General features: G+C 48.8%; 1 protein-coding gene across 2 annotated transcripts in view; it reads right to left on the reverse strand.

Annotated features, from left to right (window-relative positions):
• Positions 1–1897: 1897 nt before the first annotated feature.
• The window catches only part of LOC107322098 (protoheme IX farnesyltransferase, mitochondrial), an 88722-nt gene continuing 63568 nt past the window's right edge, over positions 1898–27051 (reverse strand). The window contains exons 6-7 of one of the 2 annotated variants that reach the window (XM_015879736.1): positions 20027–20259; positions 1898–3909 (exon numbers count right to left, since the gene is read on the reverse strand). In XM_015879736.1, coding sequence (XP_015735222.1) covers positions 3467–3909; positions 20027–20259 — 676 coding nt within the window. In that variant the 3' untranslated portion in view covers positions 1898–3466. Of the gene's footprint in view, positions 3910–16357; positions 18867–20026; positions 20260–27051 lie in introns of those variants that run through there. The other variant, XM_032448310.1, reaches the window with a different exon arrangement.

Consider the following 27051-nt stretch of genomic DNA (forward strand, 5'->3'; position numbering starts at 1 on the left):
AGCACTGCAGGAAGGCCCCAGCTCCTTGCAGCAGTGTGTGCCATCAGTGACCTTTTAGAGGCTGTGAACACAAGGCTCTGCGCAGAACAGTTCAACACACCAACCCAAACCCAGTGAACCCACTGCCAGAGCCTCAGTTCTCATTCCAAGGCCCGGAGGTGCCAGAGCTGGTTAGAAACAGGAGGAAAAACATCACCACGTTGTGGGAAAGCTGCTGGCTCTGCCAACCCTGCTCTGTGAATCAGTCCAACTGTGCCTTTCGAAACACTGTGAGCTTCAATCCAGCCCGAGGCACTGACTGGGGCTGGAAAATCTTCAGTGCAAACAGTTCATTCTGGGAGCAGAAAAAGCGTGTGAGGCAAAGCTGATGGGCTGCTCCTGCCAGCTTTGTCCAATATTTGGGTATCAGAGGGCAGTCTGTGGCTTTGGGATGCTGGAGTAGGATGGCTGTGTTCTTTGGATAGACTCTTTAGTAGGGTCTGTTGCGACAGGACAAGGGGAAATGGTTTCAAAACCCATCAGGTTTCCTCATTCCTGCAAGAATGAAGTCACCAGTGAGGCTGCTCTATGGGATGCCCATCACATGGGGTTGCAACAGGCACAGCGTGGATCCATGCAACAGTCTGGCTGCTCGGGCAGTGGCAATCACACAACTGAGCCTTCCCCGTCCTGCCAGGCAGGCGTTGTTCAAGATTAAATGATTTGCTGAAGATCAGCACAAGGAGCAGAAGCTGTAGGAGCCAGACACTGTAATGCGGCTCAATCGCCAGCGCATCCTTAGGGGCTGTAGGAGATAATGGCAAAGGGACTGATAGAAACGTGAGCTCGTCCAGCCAGGCAAAATATCACCATCCCCATTTTACAGATGGATTGCATTTCTTAAGCAGAGATCTGGAAAGAATGAAGATTGCTCGAACCTCAGGGCTACCGCTTCATCCACAAAGCCACGCTCGGAGTCATACAGAATGTTTAAAGCACAAACAGAACCAAGCTTCACCTAAAGCCACTGGCCCAGATCCCTCTGTGAGCCCCAGCACAGGCTTCTGGAGGCGCAGTGCTGCCAGTGAGGGATTTCCTTTGCAAAATGCTGTAACAGCATCAGCCAGATGAGCCACAATTAAAGCTACCAGCAGCGCTGCAGTTCTGAGTCTTGACATTTTCAGCTGGGCAAAGTTTTTGTTTCTAAAGTGTATGCAGCAGTGTAATACACTGAGCTGAAAGGAAGCATTTTCTTCAAGTCCCCCCTCCAAAAAAAAAGGGTATTTTTACCTTCAGATTGCAGATCCACTCATTCTAGCAACAGGCCCTCCCTGCAGGCCAGGCTGTCCAGGCGATGGTGATGGTGCAATTCTCTGACCTGCATTTTGCAGTCACTCAGTGATGATTACAGAGCTCCCGTCTGGCCCCAAACCTGTGAATGTTACACGTTTTGGCCCAAGAAAAGAAGATGGCCACACTTCAAAACTGAACCACAGGCACGTCCTCAGGCCCTTTAATCACAGCTGAGCCTGGCAGGACAGCACCCCAACCTCCCAGGCCATCCCAAGGCTGGGCTGACCATGACCTAGGAGAAAACCACAGCTTCAGCCCCACTTGCTGCCTCTGGCAGCCAAACCCGCCGCCTTTGTGAGCTGTCTGCTATTTTCAGGTTCCTCTCCCAGCTAAAGGTTCACCAAATTCTTTGGCTTTGCACACTTTCCACTCACACACAACCTGCTTTCAGTGTGCTTTTTGCACAACCAGCCACCATTCTGCAAGCTGCCCCTTAAGGATCAAGAAGAATATTGTTGCAGGGAGAAATGCCACAGAACTATTGCAAAATACCTCTGTGATGAACAGCACCAGAGCTTCAATTCTACACAAGCTATTTAAAACAAACAACTTCCAAGCACCGCTCTCTTCCTGGACAGTATGCACTTTATTGCAGAGAAGACCCGATGCATTAAAATGAAGTAGCTGCACAGTTGTACAGTATTGAGATATACCCACAAAGTGTTCCACCCACTAACTCAGAGCTGCACAGAGACAGGGAACTCAGCCCCAATGCCTGTAGTAGAACAGGAGGCCCTGCTGTGCCAGCACCTCTGCCAGCAGTACAGGGGTTAATGGTGCCACTCTGTATATAAACCAGTGTAACAGAGCAGAGGTTGGGTGCGTGGCATCCAATCCACCACGGAGCATTTACAGCAGCATGATGCGCTCGTGGTGGCAGAGCTGTGATGCTTCTTGGAGGGTTTTATTTGGGATCTGATTAGGGAAGCTGTCTCCCGTTTCAGGTATTGCTGTACCCTTGGGGTGATGCACAACCGCGCTGCCCACATGGGAAAGAATTCTTGGCAGGATGTTGGTTAGAAATGCATTTCATCTGTCAGCTACCAAAGATAGCTGACAGATGTGTTTTCCTAATAAGACCATCCCTAAGAGTTTCTTTGGAGAGACATCGGCTGCATCAGCAATGTGAACATGATGATATGAGCTCTAAATCCTAATGTTTCTATTCTGTAGAGTTTCCTTCCTGATGACAAATCCCAAGTGAGACCTCTGTGAACCACTGCGGTGTGATACCAAACACAGTTCTAACTGCTGATACCCAGCGCTCACCTTGAGACACAGCCTGAATGGGCGGCACAAGGCACATCAGCAGAGAAAAGCCTTATAAAGACCAGACTCTGGGGCCAGACCCTTTTCCAATACCAGGTGCCTTTTCCAATACCTTTCCAAAGCGATGGTAGGTTTTTTTTGTGTCAGCTGAAGCTCTGCCACACAGGGCTCAAACCGTAGTGATGGAAGTGCGCTGTGATGGATGTACAGTGAAATGGCTATGGGAGTGTTCCAGTGTGTCCTACAGAACAGTGATCTGGAGGCTGCGTAAATGCTGATGTGTAGCGTGCTGGAAGACAGCTTTCCTAACTCCTTTAGCACTGTGAAAGCCTTGTGAAAATGATATGAAAACCACAACTCTATTGGGGTGAATGAGAACCTTGGGAAAAGCAACTGATAGGGAAAAGCCTCAGAAGATGAAGGCTTTTATGTAAGAACAGAGCAGGGACAGCAGGAAATGAGACAAAACCAGCTCACCTAACCCACCTTAAGCCTTAAAGCCTCATCTAGGAAAGGGTGCTTGGGGCTGGGGTGGCAAATCATTCATCACTTCCTGACTTTGCCAAGTGTATGTGCGCTTGTGACAGGAGGAGCCAGGACCCACAAGGATCTTGGAAGGCCGTCTGAAAGTGATGTGCTTCTATACACAGGCTGCATTTGAATCTGTGATGAGTGAATGGGCCAGTGGCAAATGAAAGCCTGAAGCTCTCACGCCTATTCCCTTTAAGAAGAAAGTAGAAAATTATCACGTGAAGTGGTCACCAGGCACAAATGATTCTTCTTCTAACAGATCCCACAGGTTTCCCCCTTGTAATTACTAAAATATACTACCTGACGTGTCACGAGGACGATGAGTAATTGACATTTAAGGCAATCTCATTTCCATAGCCCTCCCATGACTTCCACTGAGCGCATCACCTTTCTCTTCCTTCTCCAGAAGAGACTTCTTGCAGGAGAACATGACCAGCAGCAGCAAGGGCAAATGCCAGAGGCTGCAGAAGAAAAGCTTCCTAGAGCTGCTGCGGTCTGCATCCTTGTAGAACCGAAAGCCGAGGTAGGAGATGTACAGGTTAAGGGGGAGTGAAATGATGGGGAAAGTCCACGTGGTGATGTCCAGGATGGGAGCCATTGTGCAGAGTCCGATTAAGGCCACGCAGTGACGCAGAGCAACCCGCCTGCACAGCTCCGGGTGGGTCACTGACATCATGCAGTATCCTCCCCGTGAATAATCCTCCCGCAGCCCCCAGCTCAGCGCGTTGAAATGAGGGAACTGCCAGGAATAGAGGATTCCTCCCAGCAGCAAAGCACCTGCAGTGGGGAAGAGAGAAGGAAAGAGGCGTTAGAGGGCCCAGCTGGGCCACTGCAAGCTGTGCACCAAGAACTCAGCAGTGTGGGGCTTATCTGCCAAAAAAGCAGTGCTAAAAAGTCCCAAAAAAGGGGCTGCTAATTGTCTCTACCTGTAAAGGTCAATGAAGCAAAACTGGGCAAGAGACTTTGTTAGCAGCCCCTTGCTTCCAATGCCATGCTCCCAAGTTGTGCATGCACAGAAAGCCAACGGGCAGACCACTGCTTTTCAGATGTAACAGTGACCAGAAACGGGGCTCTGTTCAAAGAAAGCAGAAGAGGAGAAACTGATGTCCTGCAGGGAACTGGGGAACCACCAGAAATTTGACTGCCTGTTTGTCCCTTGCACAAGGGGAGATCAGTTGCTTATGGACCTCAGGGCCAGCAGAACTGGCACAAGTGGATAATGAAGTGACAGCAGATGGAGAACTTTCCTTCAAACCAACTTCAGCATCTTCTAAGCAATCTGATCATTCAGCTTTAGTGTTTAAAATGGAGAAATGAACGCGCGACACTTTCCACACTGTCCCAGCTCTCCTCAAGACACAGAGCTCAATACGCTCAGGGCTTATGGAGGCAGGAGCAGTTCATGCTGAGTTCAGTGAGCTGCAGGGAGGCCCTCAGACCAAACTCTGCTCACTATTTTTGTCTGCAGATGCAAAAATCCCCCACAACTGATGCACATTTAGGAGCATTCCTGGATTTTCTATTTGTTTCCCAGTTCCCAAACACTCCATTCCAGCATTAACACTTCCGTTGCATCTTCCTGCCTCCTTGAGTTCACCCTAGGGAAATTACCTCCCAGTTAGAGCCAAGAATCCTCCATTTCCTTAATAATTCGACAAGAATAGCAACATTTATCTCCACACAGGTTAACGTCCTTCACCTCTTCCCAAAATACTCACTTCTTCCCCAGCATCCGCTTGAGCTGTAACAAGACTGAGCACCACCTCCTCTGATCTGCTCTGTGCTTCATATCTGCTACCTTACTGTTCTGGCCTCCTTGGGGTTGGACACGCATGCTTCTTGTCTTAAAGCATACCATGCAGTGCTGTTGCTATGCTATAATAGTAATCTAAGTTTGCAAGAAAGCCATTTTTGGGGGTCCTATCTTATCAACAAATAAAAGAATTATCAGACCTTCTGTAGGCTTCCAGTTGCCAAGAAGAAACAACAGTGGAACAGAAGACCTTTGTGTGAACACATACCTCTGAGACCTGGCCACATGAAGCATTAACACCAATGGGGTGGGCAGGCAGCTTTGAGAACAATGGTTCAAAACTGCACACCCAAAAATCGCCTATATTTTTCATTGCAGAAAATTATGTTGAGTGGCAACAAGAGTAATTCAGTCCCCGACAAAACAGGACTGAACTCAGTTCCACTGAAACAGAATGGAGTAGGCTCTATTCAGATCAATGGAAATACAACTTTACTGAGGTTTTCATAATGCTGGGAACGGCAAGTCACAATTATCCACCAGCAGAGGAAATGCAAGTGGCTGGAGCTGGGGCCAGGACTCACAGCAGGGCTGCCCCTGCTTCCCACGGCCGTGGCCCTGCCTGCTTTCCGCCTGGCATGAGTGGCTTCACTTGTTCCGTTGTTCAGACGTTGTCTGCAGCCAAGCTCCAAACACACCCTGAACCTCAAACACACACAAAAACCTTTAACAGTTCTCAAATTGTAATGCCATTAAAGAAAAAAAAGAAATAGTCATCTGGAGAAACTTTTAAACGCAAACAGAGCGACTCAACTACTTGAGGCTGGGTTCCCATTTACAAAGCTCTGGTTTTCACATGCGAGCCTTTGGAATGTAATTGCTTTGATTACATTACAGCCATTGAGATAATTGATATTTTACAGAGAAGCTGAACAGTAAAACAATTTAATGGGCCATTATGAGGACTGTAACTGGTCTGGTTCTTTGTTATTTCCCACATGCTTTGCACATCCCGCCATCTCCCTGCCCGGATGGGATCGCCAGGTTGTCGGAGATTTTCTAGTGTCATGTAAGGCTGATAACTTGCAAAGCAAAGCACATGGTGAGGGATGATCCAGCATCAAAAGAGCCCCAGGAAGGAGTCCTGTCAAGCCCAGAGCAGACACTATAATACCGGCTAATTACTAGATGCATGTTAACTATGTCATAATTAGGTCAGTGGTGTTTTTAAGCAATACCATAGAGAGACGGACTCTGGAGAATCACCTGGTTCCAAGCACTGCAGTCTGCTCTGTTTATTCTGTGCAGTTCCCAACAGCTTGAAAGTCAGTTTAATCAATGCAAATCTTTTTCTTCACACGGTTTATAATTAAAGTGAAGAACAGACGAGGTCGTTCCCAAGCGATACACAAGGAGCTGGGAAAACCTCAGCTCTGCATTTCTACCAAGGGTTTGCATCCATGGGCTCCTTCATGGCACACGAAGCACCTGTGCTCCCTCACACCAGTCAGCACAGAACACAAGGAACATCTTTCAGCTCTTCCCTAAGTGTTTATACACTGTAAGAATACAAGTGCCTGGATGTTGGATGACTTCTTGGCCACATTTTGAATAGCTGCAAGTTGAGCCCACAGAGTACAGCATCCAAACTCTTTGCTTCTCCAAGAGTGAGCCTGGGATTGCTGCAAGTAGGCACCGATAAATCCTGGTCACTTGGCAGAGGTGTCCTGTTTGATCTCTGAAAACAAATCAAGTCTCTTTAGGGAAACAGGACCCAGCTCTCCAGTATTCTTTCACTGCTGGGTGCAGAACAGGCATTAAAGTGTTTTCACATTCAGTTCCTATTGCTTAATTGCTTCGTACCAGCTTAAATCATCTCGGAAGTCAGCCCTGCAGAGAACCAGGCATGTCCCTATACCATATGCAGTGTCAAAGAACAGACTTCACCATTCATCATGAATGTTAAGGTTAAGCTATTTTTTTTCGCCTTAAATTCTTTTAAGGGTATTTAAATAGTAATAATAGATCTTTTTTCCCCTCTTTTTCTTTTTTAATAAACAAGAACAAGCTGAGGTTTTTATTTTAATATCTAAGATAAAGCCAAAATGTCAGCTGGAGTTGAAGAAGGTGGAAAACGGTTCTTTCTTTCTGTAAATATATTTTTATCTAGTAAAATACTGAAGCTATAAATTGCCTTTTTTTTTTCCTAAGACAAACACGGACACTAAATTCCACAGACGTTCAGAAACTGCTTGGCAAGACATTTTAAGGTTCAACAAATCTGAGTAAGCCTTGGAAATAACAGCGAGATGAGACTTCCAAAAGCAACGGGTGATGCTTTCGGACCAAAGCAGCTGGCAGTCTGACTTGCAGAAATACACAAGCAAGAAGCATCCCTCTCTGAAGTTATGCTCTTCATGGTGTCAAGGCCTTTCAGTATCTCTATAGTTTGATTTGAATCCTATGCTATATTCCTTTGGAAGCAGCTTGTGATGACCTCATGTGCTGGATGTCCCCATCTATACGTGTCCTGTAAAGGACACACTGACCAGTCAAGTCTACACATTGGCTGCTCAAGACACAGCAAACTCTTCTGCCCTAATAGAGCCAAGAGGAATCTTGCTGGAGAAACCCTCTGCATAAACTATTTCATTCACATAACACAACCTGAGGACTGGAAACCTATTTCCTCATCTACTCCAGGGCAGATGTAACACCTGGTTACCGTGTGAGCATCCCATGCTGAGGATGCCACTCTCCCAAGTGAAACACGGTTCCTTCATGCTGCCAATGCCATGCAGCCAACGCATGGAGCAGCAGCAACGATTTAACCCACAGCTGAATTCGCTCCATTTGCTGTCCTAAATAAGGCACAATCCCATTGAAATTGTCCACAGCTTCTTGAAGGTGAGTTGTTGCAGGGCAGGAGAGGATCACAGCCAGATAGGGTGAGAGGCTGCAGGCTGGCGCAGCCCTTTGTGCATGTGGATGTGTGCCTGCCTGCACAAGTGGGACAAACACAGCCAAGGTTATCTGCAAGGCTGCTGCTGTGCTGACATCATGTTCCTGAAAGCACCAGGGACCAACAGCTGATTGCCTTCTGATCTTCCCTGCTGCTCCTTGGAGCACGCACGGTGCTTTCCGTGATGATCTGCAAAGCTCTGCAAGCTCCAGACAGGACAAACATCCAGATATTTCACCAGTGAAACAAAATAAAGCAAAGCAAAGCAAAATTAAAGAACGGGAGAGCTGATGATGAGCATCCATTCAGGAATGGACTCGCCCTTCTGTCTTTTCCTCAGGACTGGGAAGTGGCCAACCAGGCATTAAAATAAACACAGAATGGTTAAAATATCAGCTCCGAAACAGATGTTGAAATCTTACTGCATTTCCCAAAGCTGGTGTTTACTGCCTTGGCAACCTAAGAACGCTGTTTTGCTTAAAGCACCATTTGAGTAATTCTTCTGCCTTGAATAATGTGAAGGAATTTTAAAATCATTTCCAGACCTCGGTAGCTGCCTTATTAGAGGGAAGCACCGGCCTTTTGTCTCCGGGAAACGGCTCGGGTTTGGCTCCTGTCAGCAGGGGAGGCTCCGGGAGCTTCACCTCTAAATGGACCATAGGCAGGAAACGGCCACACGCCATGGAGAGCACCCAACTGGAGCTCCTCTGTTAAAGGACGTCGAACAAATTGCTGCTCTTTAATCCAGACAAGGCAGATTAGAGCTCCGAGGCTTGAAGTGGCCCAGCTGTATCCACCTGCTCATGGTAAGCAAGCCGTCTCCAACTGTGTTTTTCACCTTTTCTACAGGAAATTTAATGTAACCAGTGCAAAACATTTCTCTGCAGCCCTGCGTGACTTTTACAGGATGTTACAAGAGCAAAAAGCATTACTTGACACATCCCCAAAGCTCTTATTTTTCTGTCTTTTGTGCATGTTCACAACAGGTCTAGCACAGCAGCCCTCCCTGGAGATCTCTAACTATGCAGCAATTACGGGTGTAAAGGAAAGCTTTGAAGTCTCAACACGACCTCGCCGCACATGGCAGATACCGCACCACGTTAAACACCCAAAGGGCTCTTTGAGGCACTGGGTGCCAAAGCTCAGCGTGGTTTGGAGCATGCAGCAATGCTGCCCTGCCTCACAAGTCAGGGGTTGCAATCTCTGCTCGTGCAGCAGGGTTGGAACATGTGGTAATTAGGTTCTTTTCTTCAACTTGTTTCAGTGACGGGAAATAACCATTAAGGTAAAGCAACTGGCCTCAGATTACATGCGTTCAAGACGCTGCCCTGATAAAATCTCCCAGAGGAAACACGTTACCTGCTATTTCATTCTTACTGTTGTCTTGGAGAGGAGCAGTGAGATTAGCAATATAAAATCTACATCTTAATTTGTGATTAAGAAGCATTCTCAAACACAACGGCATTCGGGAATTATCTGTTCACCAACCTTAACAAAACCAATACAAATTCCCCCGTGTTTTACCACTGCGCTATATCCTGTATTAGCAGCTGAGCAAGACAACAACTGGCACTTCTGCTTCCCTAGGAAAACAAAGCATATGCTGCTGCTTGTGTGGGGTGACACGTGAGTGGCTCGGCAGCCTTGAGAAGAAAAAAGGATCAAAGTATTGCAAGGAAAGCCTCGCCCAAGGTCCCTGTGCTGCTGACAATGGCACTCAGTGTGGTTGTGGGCACTGTGCTCCTGCCCAGCATTGTGTTCCGCCAAGGTTGTGCATGGGGAACACACTGCAGAGCTGAAAGGCTCATGGTCATGGGTTTGTATAGCTGCTTCTTTGGAAGGATGGCACAAAGGATGCGTGGAATGGGGTGGTTGCAGAGCTGCAATGGACTTCTCTGCTGGAGCACTTAAAGGGGAGGGATGGCGGGTGTGCACACTGTGAGAGGAACAAAAGGAGCATCTCAGTGCCCACCACAAAGAGGACATGGGGTTCCTATCTCCTGAAATGCTCCTGGCTTTACTGGGAGGAAACCAGATGACCTCAGGTACTGCATGCAGGTACTGCACACAGACACAGGTATTGCATGTAGACACACACAGGCACGCACGCCTTTCGTGCAACACAACACATAACAACAGGTTATGACTAATGACAGCATTACAAGGAAACGCCTTCCATTATACAGCCACGGTTGTGAAAAGCAACACTGCCGTGCAAAACTCATCTCTGCTACCCCAGCGACACACATCATAAAACATGTGGGCCTGTTGGGTGAGATGAAATTACCAGAGCACTCATTTCTGCAGATACATTGAAGAAGTATTCACCAAAGGACCACGTGCAGCAGAGGATGGGAAACTTCATGGATGCACAGGGGCTCCTCCTGTGTGTCACCCAGGGCCCCAGTGTGGGTACACCTGTGGGTACCATGTGTCCCCCGTGTCCATGCAGCCCCGGTCACTCCAGCTGCCCCAATCACAGCACACAGGTCTGGGATGCAGCACTGGGATGCAGTACTAGTGCACTGCCTCTGAACTCCTGGCGCTGCTCCCACAGGTGTCCTACTGCTGGAGCTGCCACTTCTTTTGTTTCTTTTGAAGATGGAAAGTGTTGGGGGGGGAGGGCAAAAAAAAAAAAAGGCTCCCTAGCTTTTGTACTAAATTCAGACCAGCTGCTAACCGGCATTGTCCCTCCACCCCACTTTTTACAGTTTTTACCCACACAAAGCACACTCCTGGGCCCCAGCTTCCAAATCTCAGATGTCGATGACATGAATATCTCCGCTTCCTCTGGAGCGGACCGCAAATCCTGTCGTCTTTCATCTGAGAAGCAAAACCCCAACGAGCTGCAGGAGGGGGCTGAGAGCTGGAGTTGGGGGCTGCAAACACTCACAGCTCAGAGAGAAGGGATGGGACAGCGAGCTCTCCGAGCTCACTGTGCATGCAATTAAGCTGTTGCTTTCCTTTCTTCCTGGCAGACAAGTGCTACATCAGAGAAGGTATGGGGGACCCCGGGCACTGACAGGTTGGGCCAAGGCCTCCCCCCTTCTCCTGTTTTCCTTTTCTTTCTGTGCCTGAAACTATCCATCTGCCAAATGTCACCGGCTGATAAGAACTGCCCGTTTTAAATCCCCATTTGTAAATAGATGTTGGCTGACATAATTAATGTCTACCATACAACATAATTTGAATTACAAAGTAAAGGCAATTTAGAAATCAGCCTCCACATGATTACAATTGATACGCAGCCTATAAATTCCATAGCCCCGGGAATTATTTAAATTTCTCCAAATGAATGAAAATCAGTACAAGATGTCTTTCAGGAATACGAGACCAGAAGTGGAGCATCTGAGATAAACTAAATGGTCTCTTGAGATAAACACTCTTTGGTGCAGTAATACCTATGGCTCCAGGCCACCGCGGGTCTGTAATGTCTGCTGCACTGTCAAGGCTGCTATCTGCTACGCCACCGCCACCTACTCAGAATAAATCCCCTTAACTGATAAGCACATTATGTGGAAGACCCCTGCTTGTCACTTCCATCTATCTGGGTGGCTTACATGACCGCGATGGCACTGAGCTCTGCCCCAAGGCACAACGCTGTGGGCTGGGATCAGCCATCAGGGCACGGGATGGTGAGCAGAAGCACAAAATGTACATGGCAAGATACAGGCTGTTGGCACTTGGAAACGCTCCCTGCAGATTTGTTCATTTTCAACTGAAAAATACCAAGTTAAGATGAACAACAAACACCGCTAAGAAGCGAGCAGCAGCATCAGGCTGGGGAGGAAGAACAGCAGTGCGAGGGTAGCTTGCAGCATGCAGACATGTGCCCGCTTGCATGCCAAAATAAACAGCTCTGCTACTTCCTAAAGACATCTGCACTACCAAACACACCCAGACTCAATAGCACAGCAATAGCAATAGCAATAGCACGGCACACAGAGCACAGTGCTGGAGAGCACAGACCTTGCACACAGCAGCACTGCTGAGCTATGCCTCTTTCTTTTACACCACCACTCAAGGCTTTAAGAGAATGGCATTATTTCCCTGCACAGCATTCCTTTGTAAAACAGGGAGAAATTATTTGAGAGTCTCTATTTAACAGAAAAACAAATATCTTAGTAAATAAATCGTGCCACAGAGGAGCAATGAAGCCTGCTTTCAAGGAAACAAACGTGTTCCTGCAACTCACAGGCGGGCAGTCAGGTTCTGCATAAACACAGCAGAGATGTGGCAGTGATATCTGTGTGATAAATTACGCTTATCAAGCACCTCTGACCATCTCACCTGCACTCGGCGAGGAAATGTGAACATTCCTGATCTCTCATCGGTTTCAAACAGCTGCCATCAAAAAGAAAAGAACCCCCCCCAAAAAAAAAGAAAAGAAAACCCACTCCAAACCCACAACAAAGAATTCCCAGAGATAACCTTATCTTTCTCTTTTGAAATGGGAGGTTTCCCCTAAATTGCATTGGCATGAAACCCAGAGGTGGGGGCAGGATGCTCAATCAGACTTAAGAGCATACAATTAAAGACTTATCAGGGGCACAAATGGAAACAAGCATCACTGGGAACTACCCTAAGAGGTGCAAATCTGTAGCAAAAGTGATATAAGCATGTATTTGTACCATTGGAAATAGAAGGTCACAGATTTTTATCTGCAAATCTGCATATATATTTTTTTGCTTATCTGTCAATGAATTACTCTTCGGGATAAGAGGGTTATAAAGGAAATGAAGACAAATGACAAGAGAGTGCTGCTCAATCAGAGATATTTCCTTGTTATGTCTTGAATTAGAAGTTGGGAATCGCCTTCAGCTTTACCAGCTGAATGAGGGCACCCCATGGCACTACGAACCCGCTGGCAGCACATGCACAGCCTGAAGGGCGCAGTAAGGGAGGCTCATAAAAATGCAACATAAATGCTACAACCAGCAGCACGTACAACAGTTTGGCTGCTGTGAGATTACAAGGAGAGAAAATCCACCATAAAATGTCAGCTGGGAAGGGCCCATTTCATGGGGAGAGCCCTCCTTCTCCCAGTTAGATGGTGAGAGCCTTCCATCTCAGTTTTCTAACTCCCTTCTTTCACATTCCTCTTTGTTATTGAGTGGAATAAATCTTTTCTCTCTCTTTTTTTTTTTTTCCCCCACCTTTTTAAACGAGGTGCAAATGCATTTTCACACCTCCAACTAAAACGAGGTTAAGGCTCCAAGCTAATTACCCTTTATTAATGAGCTCAACAATGGTGTGTTGGCCTGCACATCACACATGTGCACGTGAAGATGCACATTTGTGCTCCAGGTGGGATGGATTCTTCCAAGTACTAAACTCTTTTTTAGCAGCATAATGCTACAGCACTGGAAATTGGTTACCGTGCAGCTTTTTTCCTCCTTAATTCTATATACATATGTATATATACAAATATTGGAATGCACTAAAATATGACATGCAGGTCACCATTTTCAGGACTGTCCCCAGACCTGCCTCATTACAAAGATCTTCATCAACTCAACAGTTCTTCTGTCATTATCAGCTGCTCTGTCCTGCTGGCATCCATTGGGAGATTGCTGTGGAACATTTCATCTGCCCAGAACAGCCAGGACAACAGTTATGCACCAGCACAGGTCATCATGGTCTGGCAAAGTCTGCATTGGTTCAGGTCATCTTCCACTGACTGCATCCCTGCCAGAGCTGGCAGAGGGAAGTGTGCCCACATGCCTAAAATTAATTGCAAATTAGATAGGAAGAGAGAGAAGATAGAAAGAAACGGACTCTCTGCAGCCTGCAGTAAAGGGACAGCATAGCTCACCAAGAAATAGGTCTGGAAGAGCAAGTTATAACTTGATGATAGAAAATCATTAAAGATAATGAAAACCAGTGCCCATCTCCTTTAATGTGGTGTGCTCTGGTTGCAGTTTAGCTGCCGTTTCAAAAGGACTATGGCAATCTGAACTCTGACAGCCTCTCCAGCAGCACCCCATGCAGACCTGGAGCTCTTCCCTAAGGGCAGCTCCCAATGGTGCAGCTGAAGCATCCTACAGCATCAGCCCCACAGCACCAGGCCAATCTTCTGGACTGAGGCTCTATGCAGTGACCGAGTTCTACAACATGAAAACATACTTTATGGTTTTGAATCATTCACTTCAGAACTCCTAATGACCTTTGTTAGGCACTCCTTAACACAAGACACTACGTAGGCATACCCGTATCACTTATAAGGCTAAATATATATGTCTGAATATGTCAGGACCTCATCGAAACGTTTCTTGAACGCCTCCAGGGGTGGTGGACTCACCAACAGTCAAGAAACATTTAGATGCACAGATTCTGATAAAGTAAAAGTGGTGTTGTTGGATGAATGTGAGCTAACAAATATTCTTAACAAACCTGCCAATTGAACTCCATGAGTTTCCTCAGAATATAACTATGCAGAGCTGCTTTGACTCTTAAGCTTGTAGCTGGCAGGACAAACAAGCCCTAATTGTGTCAGAGTTGCTGCTGAAGAGATCAGTGTTTTATGAGAGACGTTAAAAAAAAGGTTCACAGTTACTAAAATAGAAGTTCTTGTTTGCTTTTCAAGGAGCTGGGGAAAGGAACATTTATAAGTGTCTAAAAGTGACCAATTAAAAAAGAAACACCAATAAATTAATCTTCCTAAGATATTTTCTGGCTTGTGGAAAGACAGTAGTAAACACATCTGGGACTTTTCCTGCTAAAAGCTCCTAACTGAAAAGTCAGATCTAATTGTGTAATGGATTCATGCTGAAATTATAATACAGAATACCAGAACTGTAGGGGCTGGAAGGGTCCGCAGATCCCCCAGTCCAAACCCACTAATGCAGATTCCCTACTGCAGGTTGTACAGGAAGACATGAGCAAACAGCCTGCTGTGCTGTGAGCAGCTGGGACAGAAAGCAACCTGGACAAAGACACTGCCACCAATTGGTATTGAATGAGAACCAGAACAGGACAAAACGCTTGTCACAAAAGTAAATACACAGAAGAAGAATCTGTGTGGAGATGGGAAATGTGTGCAACCTTTATTTTCCCAAATCTATCAGCTGCACAAAGGACAGTCAATGAAGGATGGAGGGCAACGCAGGCCCAGCCTGGTGCCCAAATACACACAGCCCTGTGCTGCCAGGTCACCGACCAAGGAACTGTGACAGCAGCGGGAGATGGCTGTGACCTCACCGACCCCCCCTGCAGAAGCTGGGGCGCAGCAGAGCCCGGCATCACTCGTGCCTGGACTCAACTCCGGTTGAGCGCAAGTAGCGAGACTTGGAGCCGCCAACGAGATTTTGTTTGGGCCGTGCTGTGGGGCTGCCGGCAGCAGTTCCTGGTGCTCAGCCCACAGCATCGCTTCTGTTTCCCCGGCCCTGCCCAGTGCAGGCAGCTGGGACTCTACTGAGTGCACCCGCAGCAGCGGAGGTGAGTGGTGCGGGGACACGGGGCTGGTGGCTGAGGGACCGGAATCGCTGCTTGCTGCTTGCTGCCGCCAGAGACGGTGAGTGACCGCAGTCTCTTCCTCTTTGCAGTTGCTGACAGCTCCTGCCCGCTGCCAGCGCCAGCCAAGGGAAGCACTTTCCCACCTGCTCTCCCAGCACCGAGCACGCCCGGAGCCATGGAGCTGTCCTCGGAATGGACCTGCCCCATCTGCGGGCAGAGCCGGGACGAGGCGGCCTACGCGATGCCCTGTTGGCACCAGCTGTGGCTTGGGCTGTGCGCTGGGGGTGAAAGGAAAGAAGCACACCTTGTTGCGTGCTAACAACAAAGAGCATCGAGACCATCCGGTTCTCGGTGCGCTCAGAGGACGATTACCCTCGAGTGCCCCATCCCGCAGCCTGCACAGCACTGCGAGGACGAGCAGAGGACGACCAGGGCCCTCTGCACAGCTGCACTCGTGGCTGCCGAGCGCGGCTCCCAGCCGAGGCCTGGGGCGGACTTCTTCCCGAGGAGATCCGAAGATGAGACTGGATCAGTGGATCCAAGCAGGGCTGGCAGAGGATCACCGAGATGAGTGGTGGAGGTGGCTGCAGCACGGACTGCCGTCATGAACTTCCTGTGCGCATATGGGCTGGACGAGGTTGCCCTGATCCTGACTATGGAGACCCACCTTCGAGAACACACGGAGCAGTCTTGTGGCAGGGCTCATCGGCATCGCTGCAGCCCTGTACGGCCCAGAGCTCCACCGGCAGCAGCACAGCCAGGCTGCCGTGAAGCAGGAGGGCAGGACGGCCCGCGAGACACCCCAACCCACCCAGCCCTGCCACCTCCCAGCAGGAGCCTCCTGCCTCCGTCCCGGGCCGCTCCGCCAGCCCTGCAGGCCCCGGCGCTGAGCAGCTCCCCGGTGTCCCTCATGGGGGGCCCGAGCCCCAGCCCGCACCCCTGTGTCCCCCGCTGCAGGAGCCGCAGGAGGACCGGGGCAGGCGGCTGGCAGCGGGCCCCTCCGCCCAGGGACGGGACCGCTTGGCCTGGGGGCACGCCTAGAGGAGGGCCAGCAGCTGCCCCCCGGATTCGTCCCCATCCCCCAAGAGGCCGCGCTAGGCCGACACCCACTGCGGGGATGAGCACGGCTCTGGGGTTGGGAGAACAACAACAACCTCCATCTGTTTATGGATAATTAATAAATTGCAAAAAACTATAAAAGGTCTCCGCGTTATTCACGATGAAATTGGGTTTGATGCCCCTCCACACCTCGGTTTCTCCAGTATCTCCTGATGCTGGGAGAAGACACAGAACCATAACTTTCACTACTAGTACCAAGGAGAGGATGCTCGCATTTGCAGGTCACACTGAGGTGGGTGAATGGGATTAATGGGAACCCTTTGGAGATTTACTGATGCCAGACTCTAAATGCCAACCAGCATCTCTTGCTTCCAGAACAACTGATAAGGAAGAATCTCCAGGCACACAACCACAGAAGCGTAGGGGCAGGAAGGGCCCTGTGGAAATCCCCCCATCCAGACCCTTGCTAAAGCCAGCTTGTGACATACACTACACAGGAAAGCGTGAGCAAGCAGCCTGCTGTGCGGTGTGCAGGGGCTGTAGAAAGGAACCCGGGTGTAGGCATTGCCCCCAGTTGGTGCTGCTTGTGAACCAGAACACGTCAAAAAGTATCCAGGTACCAGGAGGTATAAAGTTGTGGAAGGAAGACATGCCATTCTGAGGGCCCTCAACAGACTTGAAAGGTGGGCCTGGGAGAATCTAATGAGATTCAACACAGTAAAGTGCCAGGGTTGGCACTAGGGCTGGAGGAATCCCAGGTAAACATACAGAGGGGAAGGAGCAGGCCTTGAGAGCAGCCCTGCAGAGAAGGGCCTGGGGGCCCTGGTGGATGAAGAACTTAACATGAGCCAGCTGTGTGCCTTTCAGCACAGAAAGCAAACATTATCGTGGGCTCCATCAGGAGAGGAATGGCCAGCAGGCACAGGGAGGTGATTGTCCTTCTCTGCTCTGTCCTTGTGAGGCCCCGTCTGGAGTACTGTGACCAGGCCTGGGACCCCCAGTACAAGAAAGACAGGGAGCTGTTGGAGAGGGTCCAGAGCAGGCCACAGAGATCATCAGATGGCTGCAGCACCTCCCCAGCAAAGACAGGCTGAGGGAGCTGGGCTTGCTCAGCCCGGAGAAGGCAAGGCTGAGCGGTGACCTCGTTGCGGCCTATCAGTACCTGAAGACAGACCACAGGCAGGAGGGGAGTCAACTCTTCACAAGGGTAGATGGTGTCAGGACAAGGGGATACAGTTTTAAGCTGAAGAGGGCTGTATTTAGGTTGGATATCAGGGCGAAGTTCTTCACAGAGAGAGTGGTGAGGTGCTGGAACAGCTGCCCAGAAATGCTGTGGATGCCCCGTGCTTGGAGAAGGCCAGCTTGCACTGGGAACTGGGCAGCCTGGTCCAGTATTACATGTCGAGGTTGATTGCCCTGCCTGCAGCAGGGCCGTTGGAGATTGGTGACAACTGGGGTCCCTTCCAACCCAAGCCTTCCTATCCTTCTATGATGCTAAACAAACAGCAGAGGAAAGATTGATATGGAGATAGTGTGTGTGCAACCTTTATTTTCCCAAATCTATCAGCTGCACAAAGGACAGTCAATGAAGGATGGAGAGCAATGTAGGCCCAGCCTGGTGCCCAAATACACACAGCCCTTTGCTGCCAGGTCACCGACCAAGGAACTGTGACAGCAGCGGGAGATGGCTGTGACCTCACCGACCCCCCCTGCAGAAGCTGGGGCGCAGCAGAGCCCGGCATCACTCGTGCCTGGACTCTGGTTGAGCGCAGTAGCCAGACTTGGAGCCGCCTACGAGCTTTTGTTTGAGTCGTGCTGTGAGGCTGCCGGCAGCAGTTCCTGGTGCTCAGCCCACAGCATCGCCAACGTTCCCCCGGCCCTGCCTGGCTCAGGCAGCCGGGGCCCCGCGGGGTGCGCTCGCAGCAGCGGAGGTGAGCGGTGTGGGGACACGGGGCTTTGTGCTGAGGGACCGGGGCATCGCTGCTGCTGCTGCGGCTGCCGCCCCGGGCACAGTGAGTGACCGCAGCCTCTTCTCTTTTGCAGTTGCTGACAGCTCCTGCCCGCTGCAGCGCCAGCCAAGGGAGCAGCTTTCCCACTTCGGCTCTCCCCAGCCCACCGCACAGCCCGGGGCCATGGAGCTGCCCTCGGAATGGACCTGCCCCATCTGCGGGCAGAGCCGGGACGAGGCGGCCTACGTGATGCCCTGCCTGCACCAGCTGTGCTTGGGCTGTGCGCTGCGGTGGGCAAAGCAGCAGCCCACCTGTGCTGTGTGCAAGCAGAGCATCGAGACCATCCGGTTCTCGGTGCGCTCGGAGGACGATTACCTCGAGTGCCCCATCCCGCAGCCTGCACAGCACTGCGAGGACGAGCAGGAGGACGAGCAGGGCTCTGCACAGCCGCAGCTCGTGGCTGCCGAGCACGGCTTCCCAGCCGAGGTCTGGGCGGACTTCTTTCCGAGGAGATCCGGGAGACCTCGGCCCACTGCTCCAGTGGATCCAGCAGGAGCTGCAGAGGATCACCGAGGATGAGTGGTGGGAGGTGCTGCAGCACGGACTGCCGTATGAACTTCCTGTGCGCATATGGGCTGGACGAGGTTGCCCTGATCCTGACTATGGAGACCCACCTTCGAGACCACACGGAGCAGTTTGTGGCAGGGCTCATCAACACCGTGACAGCCCTGTACGCCCAGAGCTCCCCGCAGCAGCACAGCCAGGCTGCCCGTGAAGCAGGAGGGCAGGACGGCCCCGCGGACCCCCAGCCCTGCCACCTCCCAGCAGGAGCCTCCTGCCTCCGTCCCGGGCCGCTCCGCCAGCCCTGCAGGCCCCGGCGCTGAGCAGCTCCCCGGCGTCCCTCATGGGGGGCCGAGCCCCACCCGCCGCCCCCGTGTCCCCGCAGGAGGGGCCGGGGCAGGCGGCGGCAGCGGGCCCCTCCGCCCCAGGGCACAGACCGCTCGCCTGGGGGGCCCCAACGCCCCCCGAAGAGGAGGGCCAGCAGCTGCCCCCCGGATTCGTCCCCATCCCCCAAGAGGCGGCGCTAGGCCTGCACCCATTGCGGGGCTGAGCACGGCTCTGGGGTTGGGAGACCAACAGCAATCTTTGTGTAATTTTAGAGACAATAAAACATATTTTATTCCTTTATTTTAAGGAAAAGTCTCTGTGTTATTGATGACACTGTTGCATTTGCTTTCCCTATGCATGTAGGTTTCTCCTGGGCCTGGGTGAGGCCACAGAATTGTAAGTTGATTTCCACAATGAGAAATCAAGAGAGCGTACTCCAGTTTGAACACCATATTGAGATGGACGAATGGGATCGGTATTTTCTTCCACATGAACCACATTCCTCATTTTCCTTTTAATATGTTCTAAACACATACTGTTTAGGACATGCATTTTTTACTACCTCATGTTTGCCCTTAAAATGCAATACAAGGATCAATACCATCAGGCCTACTTCTTCCATCCTCATGCTCATTGTGATGTAATAGTACTTTCTGATGTTTGCATCGTAACAGCTGCACTTATGAAGCCGTATCAGGCCAGCAAGCAGAAAGAGAAGAGCTTAAGAAAATTCTTTACGCATTGCCTTTTGTGCAGGTATTTTTAGGTGTCCCAAAGGCAAAGCTAACAACCAATCCCCCAAGATTTCAACATGGATTTTCCACTTACCAGCATCAAGACTTGCAGTCGCTGCAGTCCAGCCCATGACAGGGGGAATGGCTCCGACAACGGCTCCCACCCAAGTGTTGGCGATGCTCATTCTCTTCATGGGTGTGTAACAGCAGGTGTACAGGAAGATGTTGAATGCTCCGAGGGCTCCGGTGAGGGGGTTGACCCCCATGGTCAGCAGGGCGATGCCAGGAACGCCACAAGATGCTGCAAAGCACACGGCAAGCAGGGGGCTGCAGAAGGAGAGCAGGGGTTGCATTAGAGAAGGTTTGCCATGAGAGGTTATTTTTATACACCTCACTGTTGCCTTTGCCAAATAAGTTTAAGCAATGGAGGTCAATGCAAGCGGTGCTTCCAGCAGATCATTTTCTTTTATTGTAATCTTAGTAGATTTTGACCTCTGGAAATGGCACTGAGTGTTCAGAATGAATGAGCACGGTTGTAGCCTGCCAGAATTGTAACTGATTGCAATTTTCCAAGGGGCTCTTTGGCTGAAATACAACAGAGTTAGACACAAAATGAGGAAGCGTTTAAGAGGAAAAGAGCACATTCAATCATTTGGAAATTATGCTAACAGAAACAAAGTAATTTTTGGCTTTACTGAAAATGACTGAATTCTCTACGTTGCCATTAAGCTCACGGACTGTGCTGGGCAGGGGGAGCACAGCAAAGCCATTCTGGTAACAAAACCAAACTGAAATCTTCTAAGGGAGGAATTAACCAAAGATATTTCAGGTTTGCCTGAAAGAACCAGACAGACAAAAAAAAGATGTGAATTATTTCTGTTGATTTTTACCATGCAACAGCTCTATGGGCTCAGGGAAAGCTGGAAACTCCTTTTAAAATCTGTTAAGAAAGTGGTTGAAGTTGTGTAAACTTCTGCTAATAAGTTCCACAACAAACATCCAAACACAACAAACAAGGCTTTTTTGTTTGGCTACCAAAACCACATTCACAGGCAGCAAGCACCGTGACACAACACGGAGGAAGCTTTGTTTGTGTTCCTTTGCATCAGGTCAACACGCTGCTGGCGATCTCTTCGAATGAGCTTGTTCAGGGGTATCAGGTAAAGTTGGAAGGGAACTAAATGCCACTGAGAGAAATAATCATGGAATCACAGAATAGTTGGAGTTGGGACTCTAAAGGCCACCTGGTTCCACACCCTGCACTGAGCAGGGACACCCACAGCTCCATCAGTGCTCACAGCCCATCCCCTGACCTTGGCTGACTGCAGGGATGGGGCACCACCGCTTCTCTGGGCAACCTGTACCACTGCCTCACCACCTTTAGGGTATATCCAACCTAAATGAAACCATTTTCCTTTGTCCTGTCACATCAGATTCTGCTTAAGAGTCTGTCCCCTTCTTTCTTACAGCCCCCCTTTAAGTACTGAAATGTATGGGAGACCTCTGGAAGGGAGAAAAATGTCATTAACTGAGCTGCATTAAATACACGCTTTCAGTCATATATATATAAGAGCAGAAAATAAATGTGCTTGCAGCAAATGTCTGCGTGTGAACTTTAGCTTTACACATTTTGTCTCATTTAAAACTATGTAGCCTTTGTATTCTACCATCACTCTGCCCTCTGGCCAAATCTTTAACCTTAAAATACGTGTTGCAAGCACTGCTCCAGCTTCATAAGGAGAATATGCTGGTGGGGATGAATTTTATGGGTGTTTTATCAGCCAAAAAACCCACCTTTTTAAAGCCTTCATCAAACTATTACTGTATGAAAATCCTAAATAACCACAAGAATTACAGCGAGCAAAACTCACACCCTGCCTCTGATTCAAATTAAATGGACTGAGTCAATACATCCCAACACAGGTAATGGAGCGGCAGGAACAGATGGAGCAGGATGCTGCCTGGCTGCCCAACAACAGAGCAAGGCCTACAGGTTGAGAACACATTGCAGAGGGAGCCAGGAGGTGCTGTGCCCTTCTGGTTTGCAGCTAGCAATGCTCTGCTATGCAAAGGCAACACAACACAGTCTGCATGGCGAGGTGTCTCAGCGCTGACTACAAACACTACTCTTTCTGCGTGTTGCCCCTCTACAGTGAAAGCCTGACTGGTTTTGGTTAAACAAATCCATCCTGACTGGTGGCTGAATAAAACAGAGCCAGACATACGGTTGAGCACCAGACTGGCACAATGCATGCACTGGAGGTGACAAAAGACCAGCAGGATCCTCAGAACCAGGCACTCCTATGGGGTGCACGTCCTCAATGAGGACTCGGTTTGACCCAACGCAACGAGCTTTCTTCTCGCTAATCAAGAGTGAAGACTCAGCTGTATTGCTCCAAATGAAAGGCCCAGCACGCATCAAGAGCTGGTGATGAAAGGCTGACACCAGAATTTAATCACAGAACCACAGAATTACAGAGTGGTTGGGTTGGAAGGGACCTTATGGATCATCCAGTTCCACCCACTTGCTATGGGCTGGCTGCCCTGCACCAGATCAGGTTGCCCAGAGCCCATCCAGCCTGGCCTTGGGCAGCTGTGGGGATGGGAAACCCACAACATTTGATAAGAAATTCAGTATTTCCTTCATCCCTTCCTCAGGAGATGGGAGCAGAACCTCTTTAATTTTTGCTCCTTTTCAAAAGGAGGCTCCTGAAGGCACTTTGATCAACGTACATTCCTAATGATCTCAGTGGAGGGCATCAAGTCAGCGATGGCCGTTCTTCACATGCAGGTTTTAGACACCGTGAAAGTATCCTATTTCCTACTTCTCCCCTCAAAAACCAAGCAACTGTAAAATCCTTCTCAAAGACTAATTGTCTGACTGACAAGGGTCTGCACCAGAAACACCAACTGAGATCAGAAACTCCTACTGTGATCCGATGATTCAGCTTTGTTATTTCTGCCCCATAAAACTGCTTGGCGTTACAAAGACTACACACTCAGAAATTAGGACTTTGCTTTCTTGGAGACACGCGAGGCAGAATTCAGTTCACTGTCCCATAAATACATCATATTGATAAAGCCTAGGAGATGGATAAGCAATGCCTCACAGAAAAAGAGGCCATATTTGAGGAAAAGGCAGAGAATTTTCAGTTATTGCTGCAGTTTTTACCACTTTCGTGTCTTAGAGGACTTTAAGAAGGAATGCTTGACACACCTTTAAGTCAAGCAGTTTAAGGACACCCTGATTTCTAATAGCTGATGGTCTCCTAGGGACCATGATATATCTCCCTGCTGACATAAGACCTGTCAGAACTCACGGATGAGATGTGATGCTCATTGGTTTGGCACACAGCTCATTGCCTGTACCTCACTGAGACAGCAAGGGGATGAGGATCCCAGCCTGCAGCAGGAGGAGGGCTGTGATGCTCAGCTGTTACCAGCTCTATCCCACATAAGGTCCACAAAGTCCTCCCAGGAACAAGGGGACCCCAAGACCATGGAATTCTCATGTGGCATTGAGAATGGGCTACGGGCTCTCTGCTGGTTTCCTTCATCCCTAAACCAACCCCTCCAATAAGTGCAGGATGATGACAGACGCTGGTACATAAGCTTCATTTCACTTGGGCGTTCACTTATGCTGAGGGAATCACTCTCATGGGAATAAAAAAGGCAGTCTTCCATTGGAAAATTGGACAAGCAGCTAGCTGGGAAAGCAAACATATTGAGTAAGAAACCGGGTTTTATGATGGATTCTTGGGAGGAGTTGGTTTCAGTTATTTGACTGATTAAAATCAGACTCTGGAAAAATACTACAAGTGCCAAATGAGTTCTCTTCACATTTCAACGCTAAAATACCCACGTATGTCACCACATACGACACCTCCTCCAGGAAAACCAAAAACCGGAGGCTCTGCCTCAACCCTCTTCTCTCCGTCATTGAGAACGCAAATGCCCAATAATAGTGAGCAAAGACACTGACCTTCAGCTAAAAGCTCCTGAAAGAACTTCAGCTTGAGCGCCAAACAACCGAACCCCTCCAGATCCAAGGAGAATTTGCTGAGATGCCTCTCCTGCTCAGCTCACCCACGATGAACCCATCCCAGTCGTGGCATCCAGGAGAGGACCCTCACCCATCACATTGCTGACGGTGACATGGGCAGCACAGCAGCCTGCTGTGATCCACGAGGAATAGCAGCATCTTTGGATCCAGGTGACACTTACAGATGAGCTGGTTGCACGTATATAATGATCTCACACACATGAAGCATGATTATTTAATAGGCTCCAGAGTCATGGGTAACAGTGCTTATTGACTCCTGGTGTTACTTGGAAAAATGGAGCAAGGAAAACAAATTAAAGCGTTTGCCCATCTATAAAATTAACGTATTATCTTACCTACTTCACAGCAGCATTAGCGAGCTTAATGTGTACAGAGATCAATAGCTTCACTGCTGTGCATGCTCTCCTGTGCTGCCTTTGGCAAAACATTTTGGGAAGATGGCCATCAAAGCACCGATAGAGCCACAAATTAGAAAAAGCATATTAAGAGAAGATAATGAATTTAAAAAACAAATGACATCCAAAAATTACCCAGAATTACTTCATCTCAATACACACCAGCCTTCAGAAACATGACAAATTCCAGTATCAGCACCTAACACTTGGACGTGGCTCTGTGAATGCACTGATACTCAGATACCAGCACAACCACACGGCCTGTATGCATTCTGAATAGGTGCATTCAAGCAATCGGCAGTTGCATGCAATTCATGCTCAGATGTTGTGTAAATACATAAGAAACTTAATTTGTGACCTTGTTTTAATGGGAAATTGGGCACACAAAACATATTTACATAAAAGCGAGAGCTTGAATCTAAGTGTCCATTTAAGACCGCCTGCATATTTTTCAGGTGAAGCGCAAGTGCTTATGTTTGAAAATTAGATTCAAAGCCTAATACAGAAGGTAATAAAACAAATTCTCTCTTCTCCCTGTCTGTCAAAAACCTTTTAAGGAAACATCACCCACTTCCAAAATGGCAAATTGGAAAAAAACCCAACAGATCAAAGAAAACAACAGCGCCCTTTTGTTTAGTGCAGCATGCACAGAACACCTCAGCGGATTGAAATGCTCACATTCCTGGTCAAGTATTTTGTATTAGACCTTATTATTATCAACAACAGCCTCTGGAGCCACAGGATCATTCTGCCCAATGCAAGATGAAGACCTAAAACCAGCAGGAGGGGTTGGTGAGAAATGGGATGCAGGGAACAAACGCCCCCACCTCCTGCATCACTCTCCATTGGGACAGGGAAATAAGGCAGAAAAGGGGAGACTGATGCCTCAGATCAATCTCAGTATTGTTACTCTGGATGAAGATTTCAGCTGCAAACAGTGTCAAAACAATTTGCTGCAATAAGAAGAGGAACAGCCAGAACTAGGCTGGGCTGAAAATAGTGAGGCTCTAAGGGAGACATTGGCAATACCAGCCTGGTCCGCATCTCAGCAGCTCTATTCTGCCATCTCAGTCTGAAACACAAGTCCAGTGCAAGAATGCTGCTCTAAAGCCATAATTAAAATCAGATTTGAGGAGTTAGTATCATAAGCTACTTATTATTTCTGGAATCAGTAGGTACTAAAAATGTCCCCATACTCCTTGCCAGCCCGGCTGACAGAGGAAGCCCCTCTTCCCAACTTTTTCCAGGTCAGCAAGAAGCTATTCGGGCTTCTGAAGCCAATTACAAGCTCAGACAAAAGCATCGGGCTGAGGTTTCTGCATTTTCCAACAGAAACAAGAGGTTATTCAAACTGAAGTCACGTCCCTTTGGATGTTCCTGCAGCCATGAAAGCCGACTCCGCAAGAGGAGGATCCACAGAGCTCCCCATTCCCAATGCACCTGGCCCCTCTCAGAAAACCACCGCCTCTGCACTTCTGCTTGGCATCCTCTCAGCTCCCGTGGCCAGACAACATGAAGGACTGCCAAAAGCCAGTCCTAAAAAACCATTGCCAGGGTGGGATCACCACAACTGCCATAGGGAGCTGAGCTATGTCTGGGCCACCTCCCTCAGCCTGCAGATTCTTACTTTTTATTTATTTTTTGAAGGATCAGCACCCAGAACTGCCAGACCCACCTTGAAAACTCTTTGAGACCCACCAAGAGGATTCAGGAAGGCCACCAAGCCCTGCAGCTACAAGCAATCCCACCTCACATGGAAGGGAAGCGAGGAGCTGAGGACGTTACGCACTGCAACAACATATGACCGTATAGAAGCCTTCCTGCTCCTCTGACTTAGGTAATGGGGAGGAAAGTCCGTCTTTTTCCAGCACACATCTGGGCTGTGTTTGCACAGTTTCCAGCCCTGCTTCCCCAGATGCCTGCAGCCAGAAGCAGGGCAGCCTTCTGGCACTCAGCTGATGGCGAAAAACCAGCCAGAAAGCTGCAAAAAGGCACATTTTGCCCCGAATAGCAACGGTAGCTTCCCTGAAATGATTGTGATGGGAGGCTAAAAAAACCACTCCGACAGCTTCGAAAGCTCAAAGTAAGGAACAGATCTTTCAAACCCAATTAGTAATCATGGCAGACAACTGAATGATGGCAATCTACCAACAGTGAAATTGAATTTTAAACTTTCCACACAAATCCTTTCAGGCTGCATATTTATATATTTAGTAATAAAAACCATATTCATGACCATTGTCAGCTGTAAAAGTTATATAGTAATAACAACAAAGCTAATGGAAACTGAAACTGGAACAGCACCGCCTGGCTCAGTAGCTTCATCATGAATGAATGAGTGTTTGATTTTGCTAAAATGATTTTAATTTCTCTGCAAAAGGTATTAAATTCCAGAAGAGCCTTTTGGATGGACAAGGGGGGGGATGCACCTGATAGAAGAAACATCCACACTCTGAGCCTGAATCAAAGCGGTGCAGCACGACCCCAATCAGCGCAGCCTTGAGACAGCACATCTTCATTTCATACGGCACTTAAAGCATGACTAACACAATATTTTTATATGCAGAGATAGCTTTCAGCTACCGAACTGATTTGCTTCGAGGAATGGTATTTCTTTCCAACTGAAGAAATTACACTGATCTGATGCTAGAAGCATCAGCT

This window comes from Coturnix japonica, chromosome 18 (genome assembly GCF_001577835.2).
Source record: "Coturnix japonica isolate 7356 chromosome 18, Coturnix japonica 2.1, whole genome shotgun sequence".
NCBI lineage: Eukaryota > Metazoa > Chordata > Aves > Galliformes > Phasianidae > Coturnix > Coturnix japonica.